General features: G+C 47.1%; 1 protein-coding gene across 2 annotated transcripts; it reads left to right on the top strand.

The window, feature by feature from the left end:
* The first annotated feature begins 170 nt into the window (after positions 1-170).
* Positions 171-23,699, top strand: LOC121085719 (protein DDI1 homolog 2). 2 transcript variants are annotated; one of them, XM_040588670.1, is made up of 10 exons: positions 171-367; positions 4,592-4,721; positions 5,810-6,040; positions 8,417-8,543; positions 10,609-10,736; positions 11,297-11,425; positions 12,205-12,308; positions 12,715-12,904; positions 17,191-17,253; positions 17,355-17,471. In XM_040588670.1, the coding sequence occupies exons 1-9, from the start codon at positions 230-232 to the stop codon at positions 17,205-17,207; spliced, it is 1,194 nt and encodes a 397-aa protein (XP_040444604.1). In that variant the 5' UTR covers positions 171-229; the 3' UTR covers positions 17,208-17,253; positions 17,355-17,471. The 2 variants fall into 2 exon arrangements, with proteins under 2 accessions (XP_040444604.1, XP_040444603.1); XM_040588669.1 differs by lacking the exons at positions 171-367; positions 4,592-4,721; positions 5,810-6,040; ... (2 more) ...; positions 11,297-11,425; positions 12,205-12,308 and having other exon boundaries at positions 12,851-12,904; positions 17,355-23,699.

Below are 23,699 nucleotides of genomic sequence, written 5' to 3'. Positions count from 1 at the left end.
GGGGCGCCGAGGAGCAGCCGGGTGAGTGCGGGGCCAGGGGGGTGCTGGCCCCGCCTACGTGCGGCCGCAGGGGGAGGGAGCCGCCCCTCCCGCCCACTGATTGGTCGAACGCCCCTGATTGACGGCCCGCTCCTGACCCGGCGGGGCGGGCGCTTTGCGACGGCGGCGCTTGACGGCGGCGGCGGCCCTTGGCGGCGGCGGGGCCGGTGGCGGTGGCGGCGGGGCGGCCATGCTGCTCACCGTGTTCTGCCTGCGCCGCGACCGCAGCGAGCTCACCTTCTCCCTCCAGGTGGACGCCGACTTCGAGCTGCAGAACTTCCGCGCTCTGTGCGAGCTGGAGTCCGGCATCCCGGCGGCCGAGAGCCAGGTCAGGCCCTGCCCGCCCCCCCGGCACCGGGGCCGGCTCGGGGTCCTCCGGGGGGGGCGGCTGCACGTCCCCTCCGCGGTCCGGGGGTCATTGCGGGGAGGGGGAGGTCCCTCCCCGCGCCCGCCTTTCGGGGTGGGGGGCAGCGCGCCCCCCCCGAGCCCGCTGCTCCACCCGGAGGGGCCCGGCGTTCCCGGCGGGGGCAACGGGAGATAAAAAGGGGCGTTGTGGGGGTGCGGAAGGAATTCGGTGCCCGGGGGGGGGGCAGGGCTGGGAGGGGGAGCAGCGGGGGGGCGCGGGGAGGGGGCGGCCCCCTCCGGCCCCAGGAGCGGGGCTGGGGGACAGGGATGGTTCATCGCACCGAATTCCTGCAGTGCCTAGGGCGGGTTGGGGCTTTTCCCCCTTTTTTTCCTTCCAGACGAACGGGGCAGCCACCTGGTTCCCCGACAGAGACCCCCCTGCGGCCCCGAGCGGGGGCTCACCCGTGGGGGCAGCTCCCCCTGTCCCTCGGGCTCTACTCACCGTTTTGGGGTCACTCCCTCCGGTTTGGCCTTCGCTGCCCACAAGGCGATGGTGATGTCAGCGCCTTTTCCCGGGGCGCTGGCCGTGCCTGGCAGAGTTTACGGAGTTTTGTGGCGATGGCTTTTCCTTCCCCTGCCTTTGCTGAGCTAAATTAATAAAGTTATTTTTCCGAGTAAGCAAATATTAGTCAGTGATGGAAAAACTGCTGAACCGGCAGCCCCGGAATGGATGCGTTCCCTGGCTGAACAGGTTCCCGACGCTTTACCCGCGGCATTTTGCTTTGCCTTTGGCAAGCCTTTTATTTTGGGATGGGAGGTTGGGCTTGAGTGAGAAGCCGTTTCCAAAGCCAAGGTAGAAAATCAAGGTGAGGTGGATTTTCCTTTAGAGGAAGAAAAACCTCTTGGGTTTTCGTGGGTAGAAAGGTGCCCACCTGCTGTGCTCCAGGAACCCCCCCGTGTCTGTGTCACAGCCACCCACATTCATGGCCGGTAACAGGGACAACCTCAGCGCGTGGGACACTGAGCTGTGGCTGCAATATGTTCTCCTTGATAAACTCCTCGCTGCCAGCTCTGTGTCCCTTGCGTCACGGTAACGTGCCAGCTCTGGGTCTGTTTTAGGATAACGAGGGGTCACGGACTTTTTGTCTGGATTTTGGCGGGAGTTCCCTCACTTTGAGTTTTTGCCCCACCATCGTTAAGCTGCTGCAGAGTTTAGCGATGGTATCAGGGATCAGCACTGTGCTTTTTGTAGCCACCTCTGCTTGCCTTCTGCTCACCCATCTGCCATTTGTGCATCATCTCGTTTCAGTTCTTTTTGTGTTTTCTAGCCACGTATTTATTGTTCCTTTCTCTACTGTTCCTGCCCAGTGCTTGTGAAGCATCTGGAGGACCTTCAGTGCTAGGGAAAGTTATAAAAATTCCCATTATCAGTGAAGCGGCTTGTTGTGTAGAAGGATTTTGCGTGCTTCAACCATCCTTCGCTAACAGGCAACATTACATTTACCAAACTTGGTGGTTTACTCCTGTTTTGCCACAATCAGGGCGTACGTTGTGTTAAAGGTGTCGCGTTGGCACAAAAGAGAGGGCGAATTTTCTAGTAACGGTCGTGCAGGGTGGAGTAAACCACCGCTGCGTCGAGGAGGGTTAATCCTGGTTCTGGTCTCTGCTTTTTTGTGAAATTAATTCCGGGCGCTGCAGTTTGGGGTGGAGGCGAGGAGGGGACCGCGGGGTTTCTGAGGGATGGCGGAGGGCGACGCAAGATAACAGAGATGGCTGCTGGCAGGCTGCAGCGATAAGAGGAGCTGGGTGAGACGATGGGAAATTATTTGGCTCGTTGCGGTTTCCTCCACACACCAAGGTGGTGGCTTTTCTGGAGAAGAGATGGGGAGGCTTTCAGCAGGGGAACCGTGTTCTGCTGGCAGCGCCGTTCATTGCCTTAGTTACTCCAGCTTTACACACCGTGCATCTCCTGTCCAGGGCCACACGCAGAAATATTTAACGGGTTCTGGGTTTGGATTGATTTATGGTTGCTGGTGGTATCTCGCACTCTTGGTTGGGGCTCCTTGCTCTGTAAGGAGGTTCTACTCTACGGCATCATGCAAAATCCAGCCGTCGTGCAGTGTCAGTGCCTGCATCCCTGCCCAGGTCACCTCCAGAAGAGCCCACGTCAGGTACTTGGCCAGCCTGCAAAAATATGCTGCAAACCAGATAATCAAAACACAGCAAAATTAAATCAGTTTGTTTTAACAGCAGAGCGGCAGGGTTTCAAAAGCGTACTAAGCCGCACGGCTAATGGATGTAGAGTGAGCGCCGGGCGCTTAATTCACTGTCTCAGGTGTTAAGGCCGAACACTTATAAATCCAATCCCAGCAAGATGACAGAGGTAAAACCTCACTTAAACTGATTAACTTGTCTCTTCCACAATGTCTGCGTGGGGAAACTGCCATCTGAGATTTGCGCGTGCAGCTGGGATTTATTTACAAGCTTGCTTTCTCTGCGGGCAATGGCGTTACTGAGTCAGCTGGGTGGGACGCGGCCGTAACGTGAGAGGATGCACTGGGACTCTTCCCTAACCTTAGTATGCCGGTAATGTTTTGCAAACCATCAGAGCAGAGACTGCGTGCCTTAATATAGATCGCAGACGGGCCCGTGTTTGCTTTGGAAGGGACCCAGTCTGGTGCAATGCCGCTGAGGCTGTGAAGTATGTCGTTAATGAGACGGTACGACGCTTGTGCTTGTTTCTAATTCTGTGTGTTTCTCTTAATTCTGACGGCTTGGGTTGCTGTCGAACGTGGTTCTTACTATTTTTGCTTTTTCTGACATGTCTTACTTTGGCACCGCTGCTGACGGTGGATCTCCGCTATTAGAATGCCTTGGTGAGATTCTCTGTAGTATTTCTGAGTTGCTGGAGTAAAGCAGTGAAAGTCTGTAGCATCTTCCAGACCTTACAATGTGTAGTAATTGGGGTGGGTTTTTTTTGGATTCGCTCCTTGCGATAGCGTCGGGTAGAGCCGTAGCCCATCCACGCAAGGACTGTGAAAGCTTCTCCCACACAGCTCTGCTAGTCCCGACCTGCGGCAAACCTGTTGTTGCTGAACCGGCCTTTTCCAGACCAGGAGAGACGAGGTCTTGCTAAACAAGGTGATAAATGGGAAATTCGATCATATGCCCAACGGGTTTAGGCCAAGTTCTCCAGTGCTTCTTGCTTTGGATTTGTGCCAGGGGTAGGAGGTTGCTGAACCGAGCAGCCTGGTCTCATTGTGCTCCAATGAAGGCGCAGAAACCGTTTCTGGGAACTTTTGTTGCCATGCTTCTCTGTAATTTAGGGCATCTGTAGGTATTACAGAGGTAATGTTAATAGAAATGTTCCCATGGTGATTATTCATCTTTATCTCAATATGTTTTTATGTTTAATCTGCGGACCCCTCGTTAAGTCAGATTATCCTAATAGAAAATGTATTTTATAGTCAAAAGAAGTTAATTCCCGGCTTTGGACCGATTGCAGCCTTGGGAGTGGTATCTTTGGGTGCTGAGCCTTCAAGTCTGGGTATGGTTACATCACCGAAGTAAACTGGAAATCACTGGGCTAACCATTGAGGTCCCTGTAAAACTGGTTGTTCAGGGGAGCCGTGTTGTGGGAAAAGGCAGAGATCGCAGATACGGGACTGGATCAAGGCAGAGATCGCAGATACTGGACTGGATCATCCATGGATCTACCCTGACTGACACTGCCTGCACGTAGGCAGTCAGTCCTTGGTCAGTAGGTGCTGACGTGGGGGAGATGTCGCTGCAGAAGGCAGCCGTGACTTGGGTAACCATAGAGATGGGGTTTTGGAGACGTGTCCGAGCAGTCCTGGTGCAAGGCTTGCTTTCCTTTAATAATCTTGGCCTCTAATTAAGAGAGACCAGCCCTTCTCTGAGATGCTGGGTTTTGAGAAACTGCTGCCAGATTTTGGTAAGACTGACTCTGTCGTTGTCCAGCCGCTCACTTGTTGAGGTGTTTCTTTGCCTGAGGTGGAGATGCTTTGGCAGGGCCTGCCCGTGGTGAGAACTGTACATCTTCCCTTCTGAAGCTTGAGATGGGTGCAGAGGATTTACTGTAACACTTTCCTAAAAAAAAAAACCAACCAAGAAAAATAATAAAAAAGCGAGATGTTACCCACTTTGCCATGCGTGGTGTATTTCATTGCGCTCTCTCCGTGAACAGATCGTCTATGCGGAGCGGCCCCTAACTGACAACAACAGATCTTTGGCCTCCTATGGCTTGAAAGACGGGGATGTGGTGATTTTGCGACAGAAGGAGATCACAGAGCCACGGCCCTCCATCCGTTTCCCAGGTGAGAAAGGATTTCTGCTAACGTTTGCTCTGAGCGTGCAAAGATCTCAATATTTATCAAATACCAGCTCCATCTCCTGCTGGTCTCCTTCAGTACCGTGCTAGGCAAAACACTTAAGAAAGGAGGGCGGCTAGAGATGGGGCTCTTAAAATTAGCCAAAGGGCTTGTTACTTAATGCGGTTTTTTTATTCCAAGGAAGCAAATACCATTTTACTGTTCTTTTGGGGAAATACAGAGAAAGCGGGGAAGGTAAACGGTTCAGAACGATGGTTTCTGTTAAGGTGTGTGAATTTTCATACGACTGCTGGTTCCCTTCCTGCTTGGTGTAATGGCACGATAATACGCCGTCTGCATGGCTCAGGGATGTTAGGAAGGTGCATCCATGTGCGCTCTCAATCCGTAGTGTGACAAGCACCCAGAGAAGCCGCATCCAAACAAGCCCCGTTATGCAATCGTGCATACATGCAAAAGGCTCCTCCGATAACGTCTGAGTGGAGCCCTGCTCCTCAGTCCTGCCTTCTGCAGCAGTTTCTGGCAAATCCCCGTCATAAAATATCACTGGAAAAGAAGGTACCGCTGGCTGAGAAGGGTGTGGGAGTGTTGCTCGAGGTCTTCATCCTCCTGGCTCAGCTGGAGGATGGGTACCTGCAATGCAGGTCTGCAGAAGTGTTACTTCCCTGCTCCCCCCCACCGCCCCCCCCCCCCCCTTTTTTTTTTTTTTTTTTTTTAAATCTGAGAGATTCAGAAGTGCCTTAGAGACACTGGGTTTAGCCTGGCTATCCCTCCATGCAGTATTCACATTTGCGAAGCTGGAAATAACTAATCTGCGATTCAGTAAGTGCATTTCAGGGGATAAAAAAATGGGGCAGATAGAAGGCTAGAGCAGTTACATAAATAGGTGCTGGCATTCCTAACCCAGTAACCTGAGTATGTGGCCGCGCTTCCGACATGAATTGCTGTGCACAGACTCCGACCTAATACCGTAGCGTTAAGAGCAGCTCATCCTTCCCATGGCTTCTCCACGGTGTTTTTCAAGCAGAATTGTAAATACGAAGCACTGACCCGTCTGACTTTTTTTTTCCCTCAAGGTCTGCCCAGGATAGACTTCAGCAGCATCGCGGTTCCTGGGACATCCTCTCAGCAGCATCAGCCACCAGCACAGCGTTTTCGCCCGTCGCCTCCTGATGCACCATCGTTCCCTCAGGGTTTGGACAATCCGGCACTGCTACGGGAGATGTTGCTTGCAAATCCCCACGAGCTGTCCCTGCTGAAGGAGCGCAATCCGCCCTTGGCAGAAGCGTTGCTCAGTGGAGACCTCGGTAAGTTGTTTTTTTAATCTGCGGGAGTGGTTTTAAATCTGTTGGAGCTCAGTTCTAATAGAAGGTTTTTATCAGCCATAGGTTTTTAACTAGCTGGGACATTTGCTGCCAGTTCATTGATGGTACCAGATACATGGTGCCAGTTGCGAGGACTCGGGGCAGAGTTCCTCTTCTCCTATCTAACGACCATTTCTGGCAAGTTGGGCGTATTTCTTCCAATTGGCTTCTTTAATATCCTCTGTTCCCCTGGTCTGAAATAGCAGATGCACAGGCAGGTTGAGTTTCTGCGAACACAAGTGTCTCAGCTCCTGACTTTTACGCAGAGACTCCGAATGCACATTTCCCAGTAACGGTGTTGCATTTGCTGCGTCCCAGAGCCCACTGAGACCTCCGTAGAGCGCTGTATGCTGTAAAACCAACTCTTTCTGTAATGATTAGCTGCTGTGTGTGTCAGAAAGGGAGAGGAAAAGCTTTTTCAATAGGAATAGTCATCAATGTTTAAATTTCTGTTAATCTTGAAAGTGTTCCCCTATTTTGGGCACAACTGAAGCCTGGTACCATGCCCTTCCCTTCTTCTGCAGGTGAGTAGCTGATGGCAGTTCCTCGTTCTTCGTGTGATGAAAGCTTTGAATTGTAGTGTCCTTTCAGTAGGAGAACGGAGCGGTGTGCTGGGCATCAGCAGACGTGATTCTAAACCTCTGCAAGATGTTTAGCTAGGAAATAAATCCTCTTGGCTTTGGGGAAGTGAATGAGGAGAAGGAGCTTCTAGCACGAGATGGTTTTTTTCCACGTTCAAGATTATATCCTATTGGTTTCTCTCTGTCAAAGGAAGCTAGAAAGGAACTTGCATGTATATTGTCAGCCTGTTTCATTTTTTAATTCTGACTTTAGTCCGTATTCAGAGTTAAAACTGTGTCCTTTGCGCTCTCAAGTTTCTTCACACTTCTTGCAAGGACTATGTCCGTAGGGCAGGAGTTTTTCCCATCACCTTGAGAAGACGTGCTGCCCTTGGCGCAGAAAACGAGAGGTTAAGCCCAAGACGTGCAGAACTGGCTCATCTGCTGATCTGCCTTGTTGTGCACAATAAACTTTGAATCTGATGTGCATTTTCAGTCCCAAATGGCTGCAGTGGGCTGGCAGAAGGAAGTGGTTTGATCTGGTTACGCTCTCATCGTTCTCTGCTGCTGCTGTCGATATTTGGGCACAGATCCAGCTCAGCTCTGGCTCTGCTCAAATACATGCACAGATGTGTGCCACGTGACTGTGCTGGATGCACCACAGGCACTTCAGAAGGCACCTGCTATACAGAAGCCTAATTTAAAAAAAAAAAAACAATCAAGAAAACATACCCAGTGCCTTCCTGAACATGTTAACAGCCTTTGAGCCAGAGAGCTTCTTCATGGGAACTGCATTTCTGGAAGCAAACCCACAACCTTCTGTGTTTACAGAACTTAATATATTGCCAAGTCCTTTTGGGAATGTGTGTGATCACATATCCAAGTAGTAAAAAACAGCCAGAGGCTATCCAAAAAGTGGGGATCTGAAAACAGTGTTCTTAAAATATGCGGCTAGACTTTGTGAAGCAGGTGCCTGCCTAGGACCTCTTGATTTCGGTGCCAGGTATCCAGCTTTAGGGATTATAAGGTCTCCGTCTTTGCCTGTGTTGCTTGGGTTTAAAGTCAGTTTTGTTGTTAGCCTTTTTATGCCTTGCAGTTTTGCATTTGCTGGACCTACAGGGTGTTATTTTACCGGGGATTGCTGAGTGTAAAACATGATGTATTTTTACAAGCTGCTTTTGTAGATGGGCCATTCTGCTGAGAGCTATGAGATCTCGCTTCTATCTCTGAAGCTTTTACAAAATACACATGCACTCGAGCGCCTTGTTTGGATTGTGCAAGTTCTGTAGTCATGATTTCTGCTTTGGGTCTCATTTATCTGCTGGTTTTGCAGCTGGTTTGGTGTTTTGGGGTTTTTTTTTGAGTGTGGTGTAGGCAGTTCTTGCTGCAATAGAAGAACGAATTCCTGTTTTCAAGGCAGCTCTTTGTTTTAAATCTTGTTGTCTTCATGGTTTTTTTCCATTTTTCTTCCATATAAAAATGTAGGTGCAAAGAAAATGAGTTTGTGCTGAGTTTGGGTAGCAGACAGAAGGAGAAAGAGGCTCTGTCCAGTTGCTTTTCATCTCAGTGGGTTCTCAGGTTTGCCACTGACCCTTTGAGGTCCATCCGTGCTGCCTTCAGAGGAAGCCTTTTTTGCCTGTGCTGCTGAGTCTGCCCCTGAGTGCATGCTGGCATCAAAAGAAGAGCTTGCTGTGCCAGGACTTGATTTGCAAGAGTCATTTCCAGTATAAAGCATTTCTGTATCTCCTTGTTACTGCAGAGAAATTCACCAGGGTGTTGCTGGAGCAACAGCAGGACCGAGCCCGGCGGGAGCAGGAGAGGATCCGACTCTATTCAGCTGACCCTTTTGATCTTGAGGCACAGGCCAAGATAGAAGAAGACATAAGGTAGCAAACCAAAGTTGCTTGCAGGCTTTGGAGGTCTTCACAGTGCTTTTTTCCACAGGGTGCTTCTATCCGTGGTGCCTTTTCCTTGGAGGATGCAAGGATTGTGTTTAGGTCTTGCTTTAAGACACACATTTGCTTGCAGGGCGATGCTCTGAGCCACCTTTGCGCGTTGGGAAGGTTGGGATTCAGGAGTGTGAAGGTACACCCCATCGTTAGGTGTATCTGGCTGAGCACAGATGGTGAGGTGACAGCACTGCTGTCTGTGTGTGTGATGTCCCAGTGCCGTCTAAGCTGACCCACTCTGGAACAGAAGCACTTAGCCGAGATCCTCTTCACAGGTGGTACTTGAGTGCCTCGGACGTGTTTTGAGCTGGAGAACTGGGCCTGCGTAGTCTCTAAGCTGAGCTTTCTGCACAGCAACGTGGCGTCATTTCTCCCAGCTGCCTTTGAGATTTGGGTTTGTGTACTGCTGATTGTTTTGCCTCTCTGGCTAATTCCAGACTCTGAACATCACTGCTGTCAGAAGAGATGTTCTGTAGAAATATGTTCTGCCCATCTGCACGCGCTCCCTCTTGCTGCCTTCCAAATGTAATTGCATTGGCTTGAAGCTTGATTTCTTAAATTGAGTGATAAAACCTTGAGTCAGAACATGACTGATGGTTTTTTACCCTGATAAAGAAATACCTTTCTGCTACAGGCTCATAGTTGGCCATAAGTAAAATCCATTTGTGAGCAGAGTCATTCTTGCATTACAACTGACAAGGTGTTGGTGCCAGCTAAATGCTTAGCTTAGCAATGCAGAAAAATATACATTTGTAGATAGTAAAACATTGCTTGGAGGCACAGGATCGATTTTCGTCTTCCATAGATGAGGAGACAGATAAAGGTGATGTGCCCACGGCTAGGCAGCTGTTGGGGAATGGTTTGGACATGTAACAGTCCCCAGGTTTCGCTTAGTTTCTCTGAACATCTTGCTTAATCGGATGCGCTCTACCCAAGATTGATTGGAAGCTATTGCAAGCGTCATAGTTTTTTTGAGACACATCTCTGCCCTTCAAGTTTATCTTGGGTGGAGAGAGCAGCAAGTGCAGAGAAAACAAGGATAGATTTGACAAGAAAAACTGAAGATTAACCACTGTATATCCCATCTAAGCTTAAATAATAAAAGGCAAGACAATGTGTGGCTGTTTCATGAGTCTATGAAGCAGGACATACTGGCAGTAGGGCGCTTTAGCTCCCAAGCGAGCCAGGTCTCGGATGCTGTTAGCTGTTTTCCTCCCCCACCAAGAAACCACGTCTGCTCATCTTATTGTGGGAAGGCTATCACAGTACAGAAGATGGGTAAGAGAAGAGCTTGGGGGTTTTCCTCTTCCCCTACTGAGGAAGAATGAAATGGCATCAGAATTGGAAGCCCATTTCCCTTTTTGGGATGCTACGGATACCTGTCATTTCCAAGATGAATGTAGCAGCCGTGATGGCCTTGAAGGAGGGTTTCTTCTGTAGGTTTGAGTTTGCACTAAGGGCTTGTGTTCACGGTGGCGTTCTCACTGGGGTGTTGCTCACCTCCCTCCCCGTGCCTGGGAAAGGAAAGATACCAGGGAAACGGAGGATTTTTATGTTCAGCTGCTGTGTGGGATTCCAGCATTGTAGCTACAGGCAACATCTTCATCGGTGCCCTCAGTGCTTTATTTTAGAGTGACTAATAAATACGCAGGTTTTTCACTCACTAGTTCTCCAGGTTAACTCTGTAGTGACAGGTTTCTGTTACAAACAGAAGGTCGTCAGGAGCTGTAGTGTGAGTTAGGCGAGGTGTTGGAAGGAGCAGTCTTCATGGCTGCTGGGGAGCAACTTGGCGTCGCTGGATTAAGCCAAGATCATTACTAGCAATCCCTCTGCTAAGAAGCCTGTGTTTAGCTAGTGAAGCGGTCTTTGCTGTGATTTAAACATGCTGTTTGGAAGGTAAGCTGCAGTGGGTGGGATTACCAGGTCTGTAAGTCAGAGGGATGCTGTTAAGGTTATGCTGATGGAAGGTCTGATTTTTCTCTCTCTTCTCCATTAAATTCAGGCAACAAAACATTGAAGAAAACATGACGATAGCGATGGAAGAGGCCCCTGAAAGTTTTGGGCAGGTGGTGATGCTGTATATTAACTGCAAAGTCAACGGACATCCAGTGAAAGCCTTTGTTGACTCAGGTGAATTGCTCCCATTTTCATCTCTTTAATGATGATAATGATGAAGAAAAATTTCCATAATAAAACATTCTATTACAAGATTTTGAAGCACCTAATTAAAAACCTGAGAGCAGCCTGGGCATTGTTTAAAGCAAATGGAGTGAATTGTTGAGAGAGTGGCGTGCACGAGTGCTTGAACACCCCAGATCAAGGCTCCTGTGAGAATCTCTGGGGCTGTGATGCCAGAAAGGTCACTGCCACGCAGGTCTTATCTCTTTTTACAGATGGGGGGATTTGGCATGCCTTTAATGTAGCGCTTCCCATCCACGGCCTTAAAGGGAAAGTACTTGGGGTTATTCCAGCTCTACAGTAATACGTACTGTACTGTCAGTGCTGACCTGTGTGTGTGCAGTCCGTTCAACACAGCGGGATTCACAGGAAGCCTTTATGCCCTAGTGCGGTTGCCTGATGCAGGCGGGTTGGTTTCCCAGCTGCCAAGTGCAAGATCTTAAGCCCTTCCAGGAGAGACTTTGAATTTGTGGTGAGCTGTCAGGATTTAACACATGTTCTGTTGCTGGTAGGTGCCCAGATGACCATCATGAGCCAGGCTTGTGCTGAAAGGTGCAACATAATGAGGCTGGTAGATCGGCGATGGGCTGGCATTGCTAAAGGTGTCGGGACGCAGAAAATAATTGGCAGAGTGCACTTAGGTAAGTACTGCCATTCTTCTTGGGGCAGCTTTAGCAGAAGTTTGCGTTTCCCGCAATCTTGGCACTGAGGAGCATCTGGTTTAATGCTATAATTTTTAGAAACTCCTGCAGAGTAAAATAAAAGTGCATCTGCAATATGTTCATTTGTCTCAGGCACCATACTCTGGCTTCTGTCTCATTTTAATGCTTTTTTTAATGGAATTACGTTAGTGCTTCTAGGTGAGGGAGTCCTCAGCTCCTGCAAACACAGGGGATGTGTTCACTCTGGGTGTGAAAGACAATGCTAATGTGAAGCAGCACGATCTTCCCTTTTTGTAGTGGGACTGGTGGGTGGTAAGAGTTGCTCAGGAAGGGTTCCAGCAGAGTGGAGTGTTTTGTATTCCTTTGGGAAGAGAAGGCTGCGTGTGCTCTTGTGCAGGTTCTCTGGATGAGAGAAGATTGTCCTTGTTGTCTGAAAAAACAGTTCTTTCCACTGTTGTTGCTTCTTACACTTGTGCTCTAATGAGCTGTACGCAGCTCCTCTATCTTGGAGCATTAGATAAGCAGTACTTAAGCCTCTAGGGCAGGTCAGCTTTTAAAATAATTAACTTCTTGAGACTGGTAGTCCCTGGGGCTTGCACAGATCTAGACTTTCTGTGACCAAAACAGTACGTCAGAGCTCTGGTTTCAGATTTGCCCGGCAGGTTTGTGTAGACCTTCCCCAGGAGAAGGAAGAGCAGAAAGTAGATCTGTTCCACTGTAGCGTTGCAAGGTGGTAACTTCTCTTCCTTGTGTTTCAGCTCAGGTCCAGATTGAAGGGGATTTCCTGGCATGCTCCTTCTCAATCCTTGAAGAGCAGCCCATGGACATGCTTCTAGGACTGGATATGCTTAAGAGGCATCAGGTATCAAAACTTCTTTTGAAACAGTTACTGGCTTTTCCAAGTTAAGTGTAAATGCCTTGCCTGTGTATGTGTTGGGATTTTTCTGGGGAGAGTTGGTGGTGGATTATTTTCCAGCCAGTTATGAAAGAAGTACATACACTACATATGTCGTGGATAGCTATAGGGTGTCTGGCTGCTCCCTGAAGTTCTTCGCTCTGATCAAAGATGCTCAGAGCTTTCCAACTGAATGATTTATTACAAATCAAGTCATATGGGGCTCGTTGCTTATAGCTGATGCTCTTGGCCCACGCTTAGCTGCTGTGAGCTGTTCCCATTGGAAATGGATTGTTTAACTTTGTTTCTCCTTTTTCTCCGGGAATTGCCTGGTGTTCACGCAGGCCTCTGATGTCTCGATGCTCTTTCACAGTGTTCGATTGATCTCAAGAAGAATGTACTAGTGATTGGCACGACTGGCTCGCAGACCACATTCCTCCCGGAGGGCGAGCTCCCGGAGTGTGCCCGGCTGGCTTATGGTGCTGGGCGGGAAGATGTCCGGCCAGAGGATATTGCAGACCAGGAACTAGCAGAAGCAATACAGAAGTCCGTAGAGGAAGCAGGTACCAGGAGAAGCCCAGCTGAAATAGTTGATCCACATAGTTTTCTTGCTGTGTATCAGGGTGTCTGTCAGCATCCCCCTTCTCACCTCCTAGGAGATACGGTCTGATGCAGCATCAGCAAGTAAATGGTTGAGAGAAAGGGGCTTTATTCTTGCTTGTGGCCTCTAACTGCACTTCTCCATTTGTGTACAGCAAAATCTGTCTGCATGAAGGCATTCGGGGGGGCTCGCTGATTAATTTGTGCTGGTGACTTCTACCTGCTCTAGTTTCTTGGCCTTCAAAGGTGTGGAAATAAATGATTGTCTCTGGCACCCAGTCACCTGGGTCAAGTTGTAGTACCTAGTCAGGGATGTGGTTTAGTTGTGTGCTATTTTAGCAGCCTTGTGTGAGGAGGACAGCTTTGTGGAGGCTTCCACAAATCCTGTTCTTAATAGCTGCAGCATACAAAAATAGAGGAGCCATAGCAGTAAGTACAAATCTCTGGGCAAAAGTTCATGACAATTTTTAGAAATAGTATTATTTCAGCATTTTTTCCTTGGAATGGTGCTTGTGCCCTTGGAAGGTGAATTACTTCTCTTACTGGAGGTTACTGTTGCTCTGCACTTCAGAAGCAGCAGCTGAATTTGCTTCCTAATGTGTATCATCAGCCTTAGATGTGATCTGCAAAGAGAATTTGCACCTTCACTATGGTTTTGTTCCCTGTGCCTCTGGAATCCATAAGCTGCACAAATGCAGACTGACTGGGCTACCAAAGATTTTGGTAGCTGCAAAATTCAGTGAGGTGGAGATGCCAGAATAGCTGAAAGCTGAACTGTGAGCCAAACTGTCTGAAACTCAAGATTTTCTGTTTATCTCCTCCCTTAACTTCAGCGTATGCTTCTGACTAAAGGAAAGATTTGTTGTTTTTTTTCCCCTGCTACTTCAGTGAAGCTGTGTATTCATATTAGTGTATTCATATTAGGCCTTTTTCAGAACTCTTAAGGATAATATTTTATAAACAATTTTATAGAGACTTCTGAGATTTACTGCTAATTCTTCCTCTGACAGCATGCAGTAAGATTCTGCTTCACACACACATGCAAAACTCTTTGCCAGGTCATGTTTAAGCTGATAAAGTTGATTTCTTCAACATTTTTGTTGCTAATTTTTTAAGACTTCAGTGTGCCCATATTTAAAATTGAAGTGCAATAACCTGATTTAACCATATATGTATACATACATATATCTAAAAAACAGCTGTAATCCACTGAATAACACTTCCCTGTTGCTTCTTGATAGTCCAAAGAGTAAGACTTTCTTGTGAATAACAAAGTTGTTTATATTAAGGGGAGCATGGGGCTGCACTTATTGGTCCCTCTGACCAATTTTTTTCCGTTCTAAGAATGTAAGTTTTCCAGAAATGTAAAATCCTCAAGAGGACGGCCTGGCTTTAATGAATCAGCAAGAAATGGTTTACATGTTTGATTTCTAAAGCCAAATTTGAATGCTTATTAACTTAAGTTGCAGCAAGTGGAGAGAAACACAAACATAGATTTGACCTTGCCCCTGCTGGATTTTGGCATTGCTAAAGGTTGGACTCGGTAGCTTGGTCTCTTCCCATAACCTGACAGAGGAAATATGCAGATGTAGTATTAGTTCTTTTCCTGTTAAAACTTTGAGCCTGATGAAGCCTGGCTCGGTTTTTGCAGTATCTCTCCATTTCAGATGAGACTTTGCAGACATCATAGCTGGTTGGACTTAGTTCTTATGCTTTTTGTTTGACCCTTTCAGCAAACTTGGCCCAAAGTATATGAGTCTTTACAATAAAAGCATTTTAGTTGAGTGCTTTAAAATGAAAAGTGCCTAAAATTACTTAAATCAAAGCTGCTTATGTACCAATACAGTTCTAAAGACCACGAGGCTTGATTTAGACTAGTCAGCAGTCTGCTGTTTTCCATTGATGCTGAGCCCTGGAGGAATGTAAAAGATTTATGAAAATGGGAAATCCATTTTGTGTTTTCACTTAATGCTTGTAGAACACCAATGCACAAAACTAAGGCAGGTCTTGTTTAGATTGACTGCCTGAAAGTCTTAGACATATTCCAAGCCTCTGGTCCCCGGGCATTCGTTGGCTGTGTCCTAAGATGACAGAATATACCCTCTTCCTCTCTTCCAAAACTGTCAGCTGCTGCTAGATGGTACCAGGAAAACCCAAGTGAAAGAACAGGAAACTGGAGAGGGAGAGAGAGAGAGAGAGGATGTAATATAGCACCAAGGAAGATCAGTTTCCTGCAAGGCCTGTGATCTTTCTTTGCTTGAATTTGTGCAGCCTTCTGGTAGATGGTACAACAGAAATCACTGTGTACATCTGTAGGCTATTAAAATTCTTGTTTTGAATTCACCTGGATTATTCCTGAGCTTTATTTAAGCCCCACAGCCCACATTTCAACACCTATGGAAAGGCAGCTGAGGTGGTAGTGGAGTCCTGGTATGTTCTACTGTGATTTAAGATCCTCCACGTCTGCTTCATTTATTTTTGAGAGCTTGCTCTTTTCTGCCAATATGTAGTGTTTCCCACCACCACTGAGAAACTCGGTGATTATGGAGGATTTACAAAGCTGGCAGCAAAACTACAGTTGCTTTAGGAGGAAGTGTATTTCAGGTAGTTTACAGCTTTTCGTCCAGACAGCCTTGATACAAGAAGGGCACTGCCACCACATATGCAACTCAGGCTTTTCCTAATGTAGAGAGGAATTTATCCCTGATGATGCACTTTGTGGAAAGAGTTTGTTCCCAGAGTTAGCTGGATTGATATCCTTGATGGGGCTGGGATTCAGCTCCTGTAGATAACCCCGGGAGGAGGATGGCAATGGGTCTCGGAAAGATGATGTTTGGCAGAATACCAGCTACTTCTGCTGTCGGAGTAGACTGCAAATCCCTGACACGTTTGGCTGGTCAGACCCTTGTTACCGATCCACTGAGTCAAAAGGCAGTTCTGCTTCCTCTCTAAAGGATTGGCTTAGGAGCAGAGAGCGTGAATGTAATCCTACCATGTAGAAACAGAAAAAGATCCCTCCAGTTTTCATCTGCATCCTGTGTCACAAGCCTTTTTGCCACCCCTATGAAAGATGAGCAGTCTGAAAATCTGCAAGATAATTCTGGCTTTTTAATACTCCAGGGTCACCAAGCTGTTGTAGCTGCATTAAAACCACATGTGCAGCGGCTGCTGTATTTTATACCAAAGTGTATCGATCAGAGGTGCAGTGTCGCAGCACAGAGTGCACCATTTTTATTTAACGAAGAATAAAAGAAACCAGTAGCTGAGGTGAAAAAGGCAGACTTCATCCATGTTGTGGAACTTAAAGGAAATCCCGACTGTACATGTGAGCATGGTTAGCTGTCCCCCAGTACACTTGGGTGGGTATCTGTAAAAAAATTAAGACTTAAGGTACAACAGTGTTTAAGACCACTGAGTCTGGAGGCCTCTGGGAAGGGAAAGGGAACTAATGCAACAAATTGTACAGCTTTAATGGAAGAACAGGTGCTCTTACCACAAAGGTCATGTTTGTGATTTAATGAGAGCATGAAAGCTGATACATTAGCAAGATTAGACTATTAGCACGATAAGTTCACTTATTTAATCTCCTCTGACAACTAGAGCCAGTGTTTGGTGCTACTGATAGAGATCTGCAATTCATCCGTTCTCCTTATGGAGAAGGAAACAGTGAGCTGGGTTTGACTTCTGGCTGCTTCTTCCTTTGCTTTGCTCTTCCCAGCCTCGGACAGCAGTTCCTTTTGGGGATTTCTGCCTTTCACGCTAGGATCTTTACGCTTCCCTTTTGTAGTAAGCTGGTGTTTGCTCACCTTCCCTTGCCTGTGATGGCACTGTCAGGAGCACAGTCCAAGAACTGTGTTACTATCTTGGTTCTTATTTCCCTGAAATGTGCCTCCTGGATATCTTCAGCCGTATGGAGAGTGAACCAGTACAGTGCTAGACACGTGCCTTGTGCTGCGTGTATTTTATCAAGTGTGCAGTATCACCCACGGACCACTCTGCAGCATAGATAGTACAGAATGGCATTTAAGTTGTTCTCCAGCAGAGTTATTTTTGACTTGATGTAAAGAATTTCCGAGGCAGAACTCCTTCTGGAAGACAGTGAACGTGAGGAGCTCCTGCTGCTTGCACACTGTCTCGATGGACAGTCGGGAGGGGAGCAGCGAGGCGAGGTCGCAGGACTATAACCATGCATGTGGAGTGCTCTGAATGCTAACACAAGTTTGGTGTGTTTGTTTCCTAATCCAAACAGAACGTCAGAAGCCTTGATGCATGTAGTGTGTGTTTACTGCAGCTGGAGTGGGCCACAGACCAGGTATTTATAGCCGTCGGTTTATAAGTTTTTGCTACTACAGTGAAAGCAGTGCTTCTCCTGTGTCCTAACTACTTTCTTTCTGTCTGTCTGTCTTCTGTTAGAGAATAGTGACAAAGAAACTACCTCACTGGAAATGCCCTCATTACCAGCTTCTGATGGGTTTCAAAATCCAGTCCAGTCTTCAGGACTAAATTCCAAGATCTGTAATCCCACAAATCAATTACTTGATCGTTCTGTCTCTGCCCCTGCTTCAATTTGCTCATCTAAATCTAGCCTTGCAGAGCCCATTGATCCTAGAGCCGTCAAGTCTTTTGAGTCTTCAACTGAATGCCAGATAACCCCAGAAAAAGAACGTCCTCTCTTATTACAGCATCTTTCCAATAATGCTTCCTTGGCAAATAACGACCTTTCTCCCCAGACAGGGGAGGCAACCTGTTGCAATCCAGCTTGCCTTTCACAGAAGACACTCAAAGAAACATTTATTGCTGACAGTCTGAAGGAAAGTGACGCTAAAGAACAAGACCGTGGTCAGGAACATCCTTTGGAGGTGACAAAAGAAAATGGTTTGGCTGACACTGCTGCTAAGCATGGGCAAAATAGAGATGTATGTTGGTCTTCAGAACAGGTGGAACAGGAGCAAAAGCATAAGCTTCCCATAGACCATCAGACGTGCGAAGAACCAGAAAAGGAACATCTGGAGGAGCAAACTGAGACAACTGACCCAAAGCCTCCTTGCCACGTTGGTGCGGTTGAGAAACCTGTTGTGGAAGAACCCAGCCAGCCAGAAAATCCTCCTATGGAAACAAGAGGAGATGGACTGGAGAAAGCGGGTCTTCCCTGTGCGAAAGGAAGCATCCAAATGTCAGCCTCCTGTAGCCGTACGCACATGGAAGCCTTCATGGAGATAGATGGAGTTGAGCAGTCTGTAGCTGAAGTGCACCGCTCAGCAAGCAAGCAGAAGCGGCAGGCTGAGAGCAGAAGCCTATCTGACCTGAACTCGGATGCCTTTTCCATGGAGGTGGAGATGCCGAAGCCTGCATTGTCCCTGAGTGATCTGCTTTCCACCAGCGATGTCCCGCAGTCGAAAGGCGCTAGTGAAATTCCTGCAGGGTACAACGAGTTGTCTGATTTGGTGGCTGAAGACAGCTCTTCCCCCTCCAGCATCCATCAGCTGGACAGGGATTCAGGAAGACCTTCAGAAGAGCCATGTTTCTCTCTAGCATCAGCCTTAAAAGAGCTTCATAAACTCCTGATTGTCAGTCGGAAAGGAGAAGGTAGAATCCTTGCCTCTGAAGAAGTCTCTCAGCTGGAAAGGGTTCACAAAGAGCCAGCAGCACAGCAGAAGGGGCTTTCTGAAGGTGAGCAGAAAGGTTCAGATCCAGCCAGCCAGGGACAGAGTTGTTCCCTCTGTGAGGTGAGGTCTGAAGGTGAAAGAGCAGAGGGGAAACAGCCTTGTCATTCTGGCATAGAAAACAACAGCACCGTGTCTGTCAGTTCCGCACAGCCTGCTCTCGGAGAAGGTGCTTTAGAGATTCAGAAGCTTCCAGGTAAGCGTGATTTGGTTGTGGCGAGTTCTGCAGCACCATCTGACCAGCAGCAGAGCTCTGAGCAGGTAGAGGTTTTGACAGAAAGTTATCAGAGTCCAGCTGTGGAGCAAAATGCATCCATTTCCTCTACACCTGCTTTGGCTGAAGGTGCACCTCAAGATGCTCGGAGCCTGTTCACAGAAGGACCTGGGAGAAGCAGCAGTTCTACTCCTGCAGGTCCGTGGCCCTCGGGTGGATGTGAGGAACCACTGCTGAGCCCACCAGCTGGACTCACCTCGGGTGCTTCACCACCTGCTTTCCCTGCGGCTGATGTTGATCGGATCCTCAGCGCTGGTTTTACCATGCGGGAAGCTCTTGAGGCTTTGGAACAAGCAGAAGGAAACGCAGATCTTGCTCTTCTCATTTTGCTAGCCAAGAGTATTGTTGTTCCTACGTAACTACGGAAAAGGTAGCTGACTGGGGTGTCTTTTCTTTTAAAGGACATATCTAAATTATACACCATAATGTACAAGCAGAATGTTGAGCCAGATTTTTTAATTATTTGCAGCCAAAGTAACTTGTCTCTTCTGTTTCACTCATTAGATTTGGCCTTTTGAAAGAAAGAAAACGTCCTAGTGTTGTGCGGACAGGGTAGCTTTGAATTATGCATACTGGATTAAAATTAATGTTTTTATTTAAAAGTACAATTTTAGAATAAGCTCCAATGTTACAAATAAAAAGCAGAAGCCATTAAGATCACCGCCCTGTCTAGCACAAAGCAGATTGTGAAGTGAGTTGACCATGCCTGCGTGTGCACAGGACAGGAGGTGCACGTGAGTTTGATTTGGTGCAGATGTGAAACAGCGCTTGTCCGAACGGACTTTGTGGATTTGTTGTAGCTCTCCTGCGCTTTGTAACCCAATGTCCCATCTGTGACGCTGATGAAACTATTACGGCAGCTACTGAAGGTATGTAGATGCCCACAGACATGTAACACTTTGCAAGAGGGGTGGAGGGGGTTTCTGGAAGCGTGTGGTTTTGTGTGTGCATGGGGAAAGCTGATGCTTGTTTTTGCCAAACCCTTTAATGCTCTTGGGCCAGTGTGTTCAAGTTTACAACATTGGGGATAGAAGAAGGGAAGGGATAGACTTTGGTGCTACCAAAACTTAAGAGACGTTTTAACTTATTTGAAGATGTGCTGGTATTAATTGTAGATGCAGCAGGGGTGGGAGGGGAAAAGGAGTATTTTACTTGGTTTTTTCTAGCCTTGCCCACATCATGTTTCCCCCGTACAAGAGAACAAGCTCAACCACTTTAAGGCAAAACCTTAACGATGAAATTGTTTAACAAACCAACTGTGTGTTACGGCTCTTAATCCCCCTCTGCCCAGGGCAGAATGAACAGTTTCAGTGCGTGCATTCTCTATGCACGAAGCAGGGGTGTGATCAGCAGAATGAAGAAATCTGCTTTGCACTAGTTGATCTGGATGTCTGGGGACAAACAGCCTCTCAGCTGTGGAAATGCAAACTGCAGAAAGCCTGTAGCGGCTGGTGGGGTACTAAAAATTTAATACCTCTTAAAAAGCGAGGGCTCCCCAATAGGGTTGATGAAACAAATGCACTGACATGGCTTCTGCATTACAACCATTGTGGCCTTCTGGGAAGTCCCCGGTGAGTAGCCTGCGTGACGAGTACTCACCGAGGCTGTGCTGTAGGAAGCCCTTTCCAGATGCTTTTTTTGGGGATAAACTACTTCTGATGCTCTGCAAAGCCCCAAAACACTGTTGGGGCTAGGGGAAGGGGAAGGAAAGTGTGGCTGGAATGTGATAACCAAATTTTAAATAGGAACTTTTAATTAGTCCCACTTGCAAATCTCAGAAGTGGCTTTGTGTCATCTTGAACTTTCTGCTTTGAGCTAAACCTGAAGCTATGGGTCAGCAGCGGCTGGAAACATGTTTTTGTTCATGGCTTTCATTTGTTGTTATCATTGTCTCAGACCTGTGTTTCTGGTGTTTTGTTCTCCCTGTTGCTTAGCAGGTTTGCCTGTGTGTATGCAAGGGTTTTTTTCACGTGTGGTGGCATTTAAAAACCACACAAATTTGGTGTCATCTGTCAACTTGCAGGAGTTTCCGATGTCAGTGAGTGGTGGTTGTCAGATTTTTCTTAGATGCTTGGGTAGCCAGGAGATCCTTGAGAATAACAAAGAGCTATAAGGCATTCCTGTGTCTGTCAAGTGGAGCTTTTGCATGAGCTGTGAGCCTACCAGCTAGGTGTGGGGCTCCCAGACACGTTTTGCTCATGTCCCTCATGAGCTCATTGTGGTGCTGGCAGCAGGCACTACTCTGTGGGTGTGGAGGTAGCAGTGTTTGCCTGTTGGGGAGCCCCTCGCCAGAGCAGCATCGAGTAATTCACTTCAGGCTCTGTTCAAAATGAGTTACTGAGGCAAGACAATGACCCTTACCAGGCAGGTGGTAAGAGTAATCCCCTGCTGAAGTGTTTTGGTTTTTTTAATATTCTCCTTGCAATGACCACCTCAAATGGGCAAAATCCCCCTCTGACAAGGGTAACGCTTGGGCTGGTACAGGAGTACAGCGTCATCGGATCTTTCTCTAGAAGCCTTAGGAAGTAAAATATATTAGACCCGTTCCCATCTGCATCTGGTTCGCTATCAAAAGCAGCAACACGAGTGAGGCTCCCAGCTCTCAGATCCAGAGCATCCTCAGTCTAAACAGCTGAATCTGCTCCAAATTCACACCATGGATCAGTGAGGTGGTCCTAGGAGCGAGCCCTGACCTGGTACACAGACACCAGCTGCAGGTTGGTCCTGGGATGCACAAGAGCCGAATTTGCACCCTTAGCCTGCAGGTTGGTCTACTGCCAGCTTCTTGAAGCATCAGATGTTAGCTAGTCAATGTTATACCCTTTTCGTATTTACACTTTATGTTTTTAGAAGCAATTGCTAATAGCTAGACAAAGTACTGCTGCTTTGCACCAAACAGGTTAAAGGCTCTAGTTTTATGGCCACATTTACTTAGACTGCATATACAGAATTTATGCTATAAAAGCTTTAGAGCATCAGCCAATTTGCTTCAATGCTCAGTTTTATTCTTTGTCAAACATAATTTTTGAAATCTGCCCTTCTGCCAAAGCTGTACGGAAGCATTTATCAATAGTGCTAGAATTTCCTGGGTAACTCTCTGAACTGCTAGAAACAAAGCCTGACCCCCAGTGGATAAATACATGTAAAACTCTTTTTATCAAGTCGGTCCAAGCCTGGTGATTTAAATCTCTTTAATTTCAGAGCCTTGCTTTGAGTGAATGGCTACGTGCTGCTAAATTAGGGGGCAATTTTTTTAGGAGCAAGAATTATGTTGGAGAAAATTGGGGCGGTGGTGAGTATTTAAGGTTAAAATAAAATGTAATAGAACGTGTATTTAGCAAATGCTGTCTAAAAGTTGTCTTCTGTTTTAACATGCACGTGTGTCCTCTCTGCTGTATGTACGCATCCTTTGCTCAGCCTTCAGCAATCCCTTACCTGGCCCACAGTGGGAATACTTCTATTTTAGCAGGGATGACAGACTGCTAGAGCTCTGGGGATAAAGGTAACGCCAAAAGCTGTTCAGGTTTCCAAGGAGCCATGTATCCTTAGCCTAAAATAAGGCTCTTCACTCCCTTCTCTTCCCCCTCCTCATTAACCATTGCTCCAATGTACTAATGTCACATCAGCTTAGCAAAATGATTTCGCTATGAAAAGTCAGTCCGTGGAGAATAAAGCGGCACTTGGAAACTGCTCCTTAAAGGTGCCAGCGCCTGTGGGGACCCTTGTGGGTCTGTAGAGCTTGTTTCCTGGTGTTTCCCAAAGCCACTGCAGTCATGTATCTTGCTGTGGGTTTCTGAGATGTATTCTCTTCCTTAAGGATACTGAAGGAATTTACTTGGCCTCTTGCTGAACACGTGTTTCTGTACATGAGGCACTAGGTGAGGTTAGAGGTGATGATTAGTGAAATACCGACATCTGAAAGTTTCTGGGCACAGATAATTCTGCCAAGAGGAGGAAATATTTCCTGGTGATGGTCCCTGGCATGTTTACCTGCTGCTGGACAGAGCTGAGCTACGCTGCGTTATCGTGACAATCTCTGCCTTGTTGCTACGTATGTTCAACTTTCTATGTAGACACTTGGTCTCCAGGACTGTTAACCTTGTACCTCCTAGATATGTTCCTTTTTCTGTCTTTGTCTTTGCCTCTTGCTGTCTCCTTTCCTCAAAAGTAGCAATATCTAAGTGTACTAGCTGAATGCTTAACTTCCAGATAAGTTTTCTTTGAAACACTATGCCATTTACAAATAAAAGGAGGAACAGATCCTAGAGGTTTCCTCACCAGACTTGGACTTCTTGCCAAACGGCTCCCCAGAACTCTTAATGTGAATTCAAAGAGGAGAAATCCAGAGGTATTTTTGCCTGCCTCTCTCAGAAGTCAGCTTGGGAAATGGGGTCGGTTTTGTGTACATCATTCCCTTCTGAAGCGTTCAGGATATTTCTTCCTGCACTGTGTAGACGAGGCTTAGTCCGTGATCCAAATGTGTAGCGGTTTGGGTTAATCTCTGACTGATGCTTTTTAGCTTAAGAGTTTTACAGACTCATGTAAGGAACTTGAGGGAATCAATACTCAGGAATCCTAAAGCTGGTTGCATTTGTGTCATTTACTCTTCTGGGCTGAACATACTGTGGTTGTCCTCGCAGGTGGCTGAAGGGAGGAGTGGTTGTGTCATCAGAGAATGGGATGTGGTTCTGCCCAAAGTAATACACACTTGATTCTTTTTTTGATTTTTTTTTTAATATTGGGGGACTGTTTATCAACAAAATTGATGTGTAAAAAAAATTTGATATTTAAAAAAATGAATAAACACTTTATCATAATGTT

The sequence above is a fragment of the Falco naumanni genome, chromosome 3, assembly GCF_017639655.2.
Source record: "Falco naumanni isolate bFalNau1 chromosome 3, bFalNau1.pat, whole genome shotgun sequence".
NCBI classification, from domain to species: domain Eukaryota; kingdom Metazoa; phylum Chordata; class Aves; order Falconiformes; family Falconidae; genus Falco; species Falco naumanni.
This window is presented reverse-complemented; position numbering and strand designations above follow the sequence as displayed.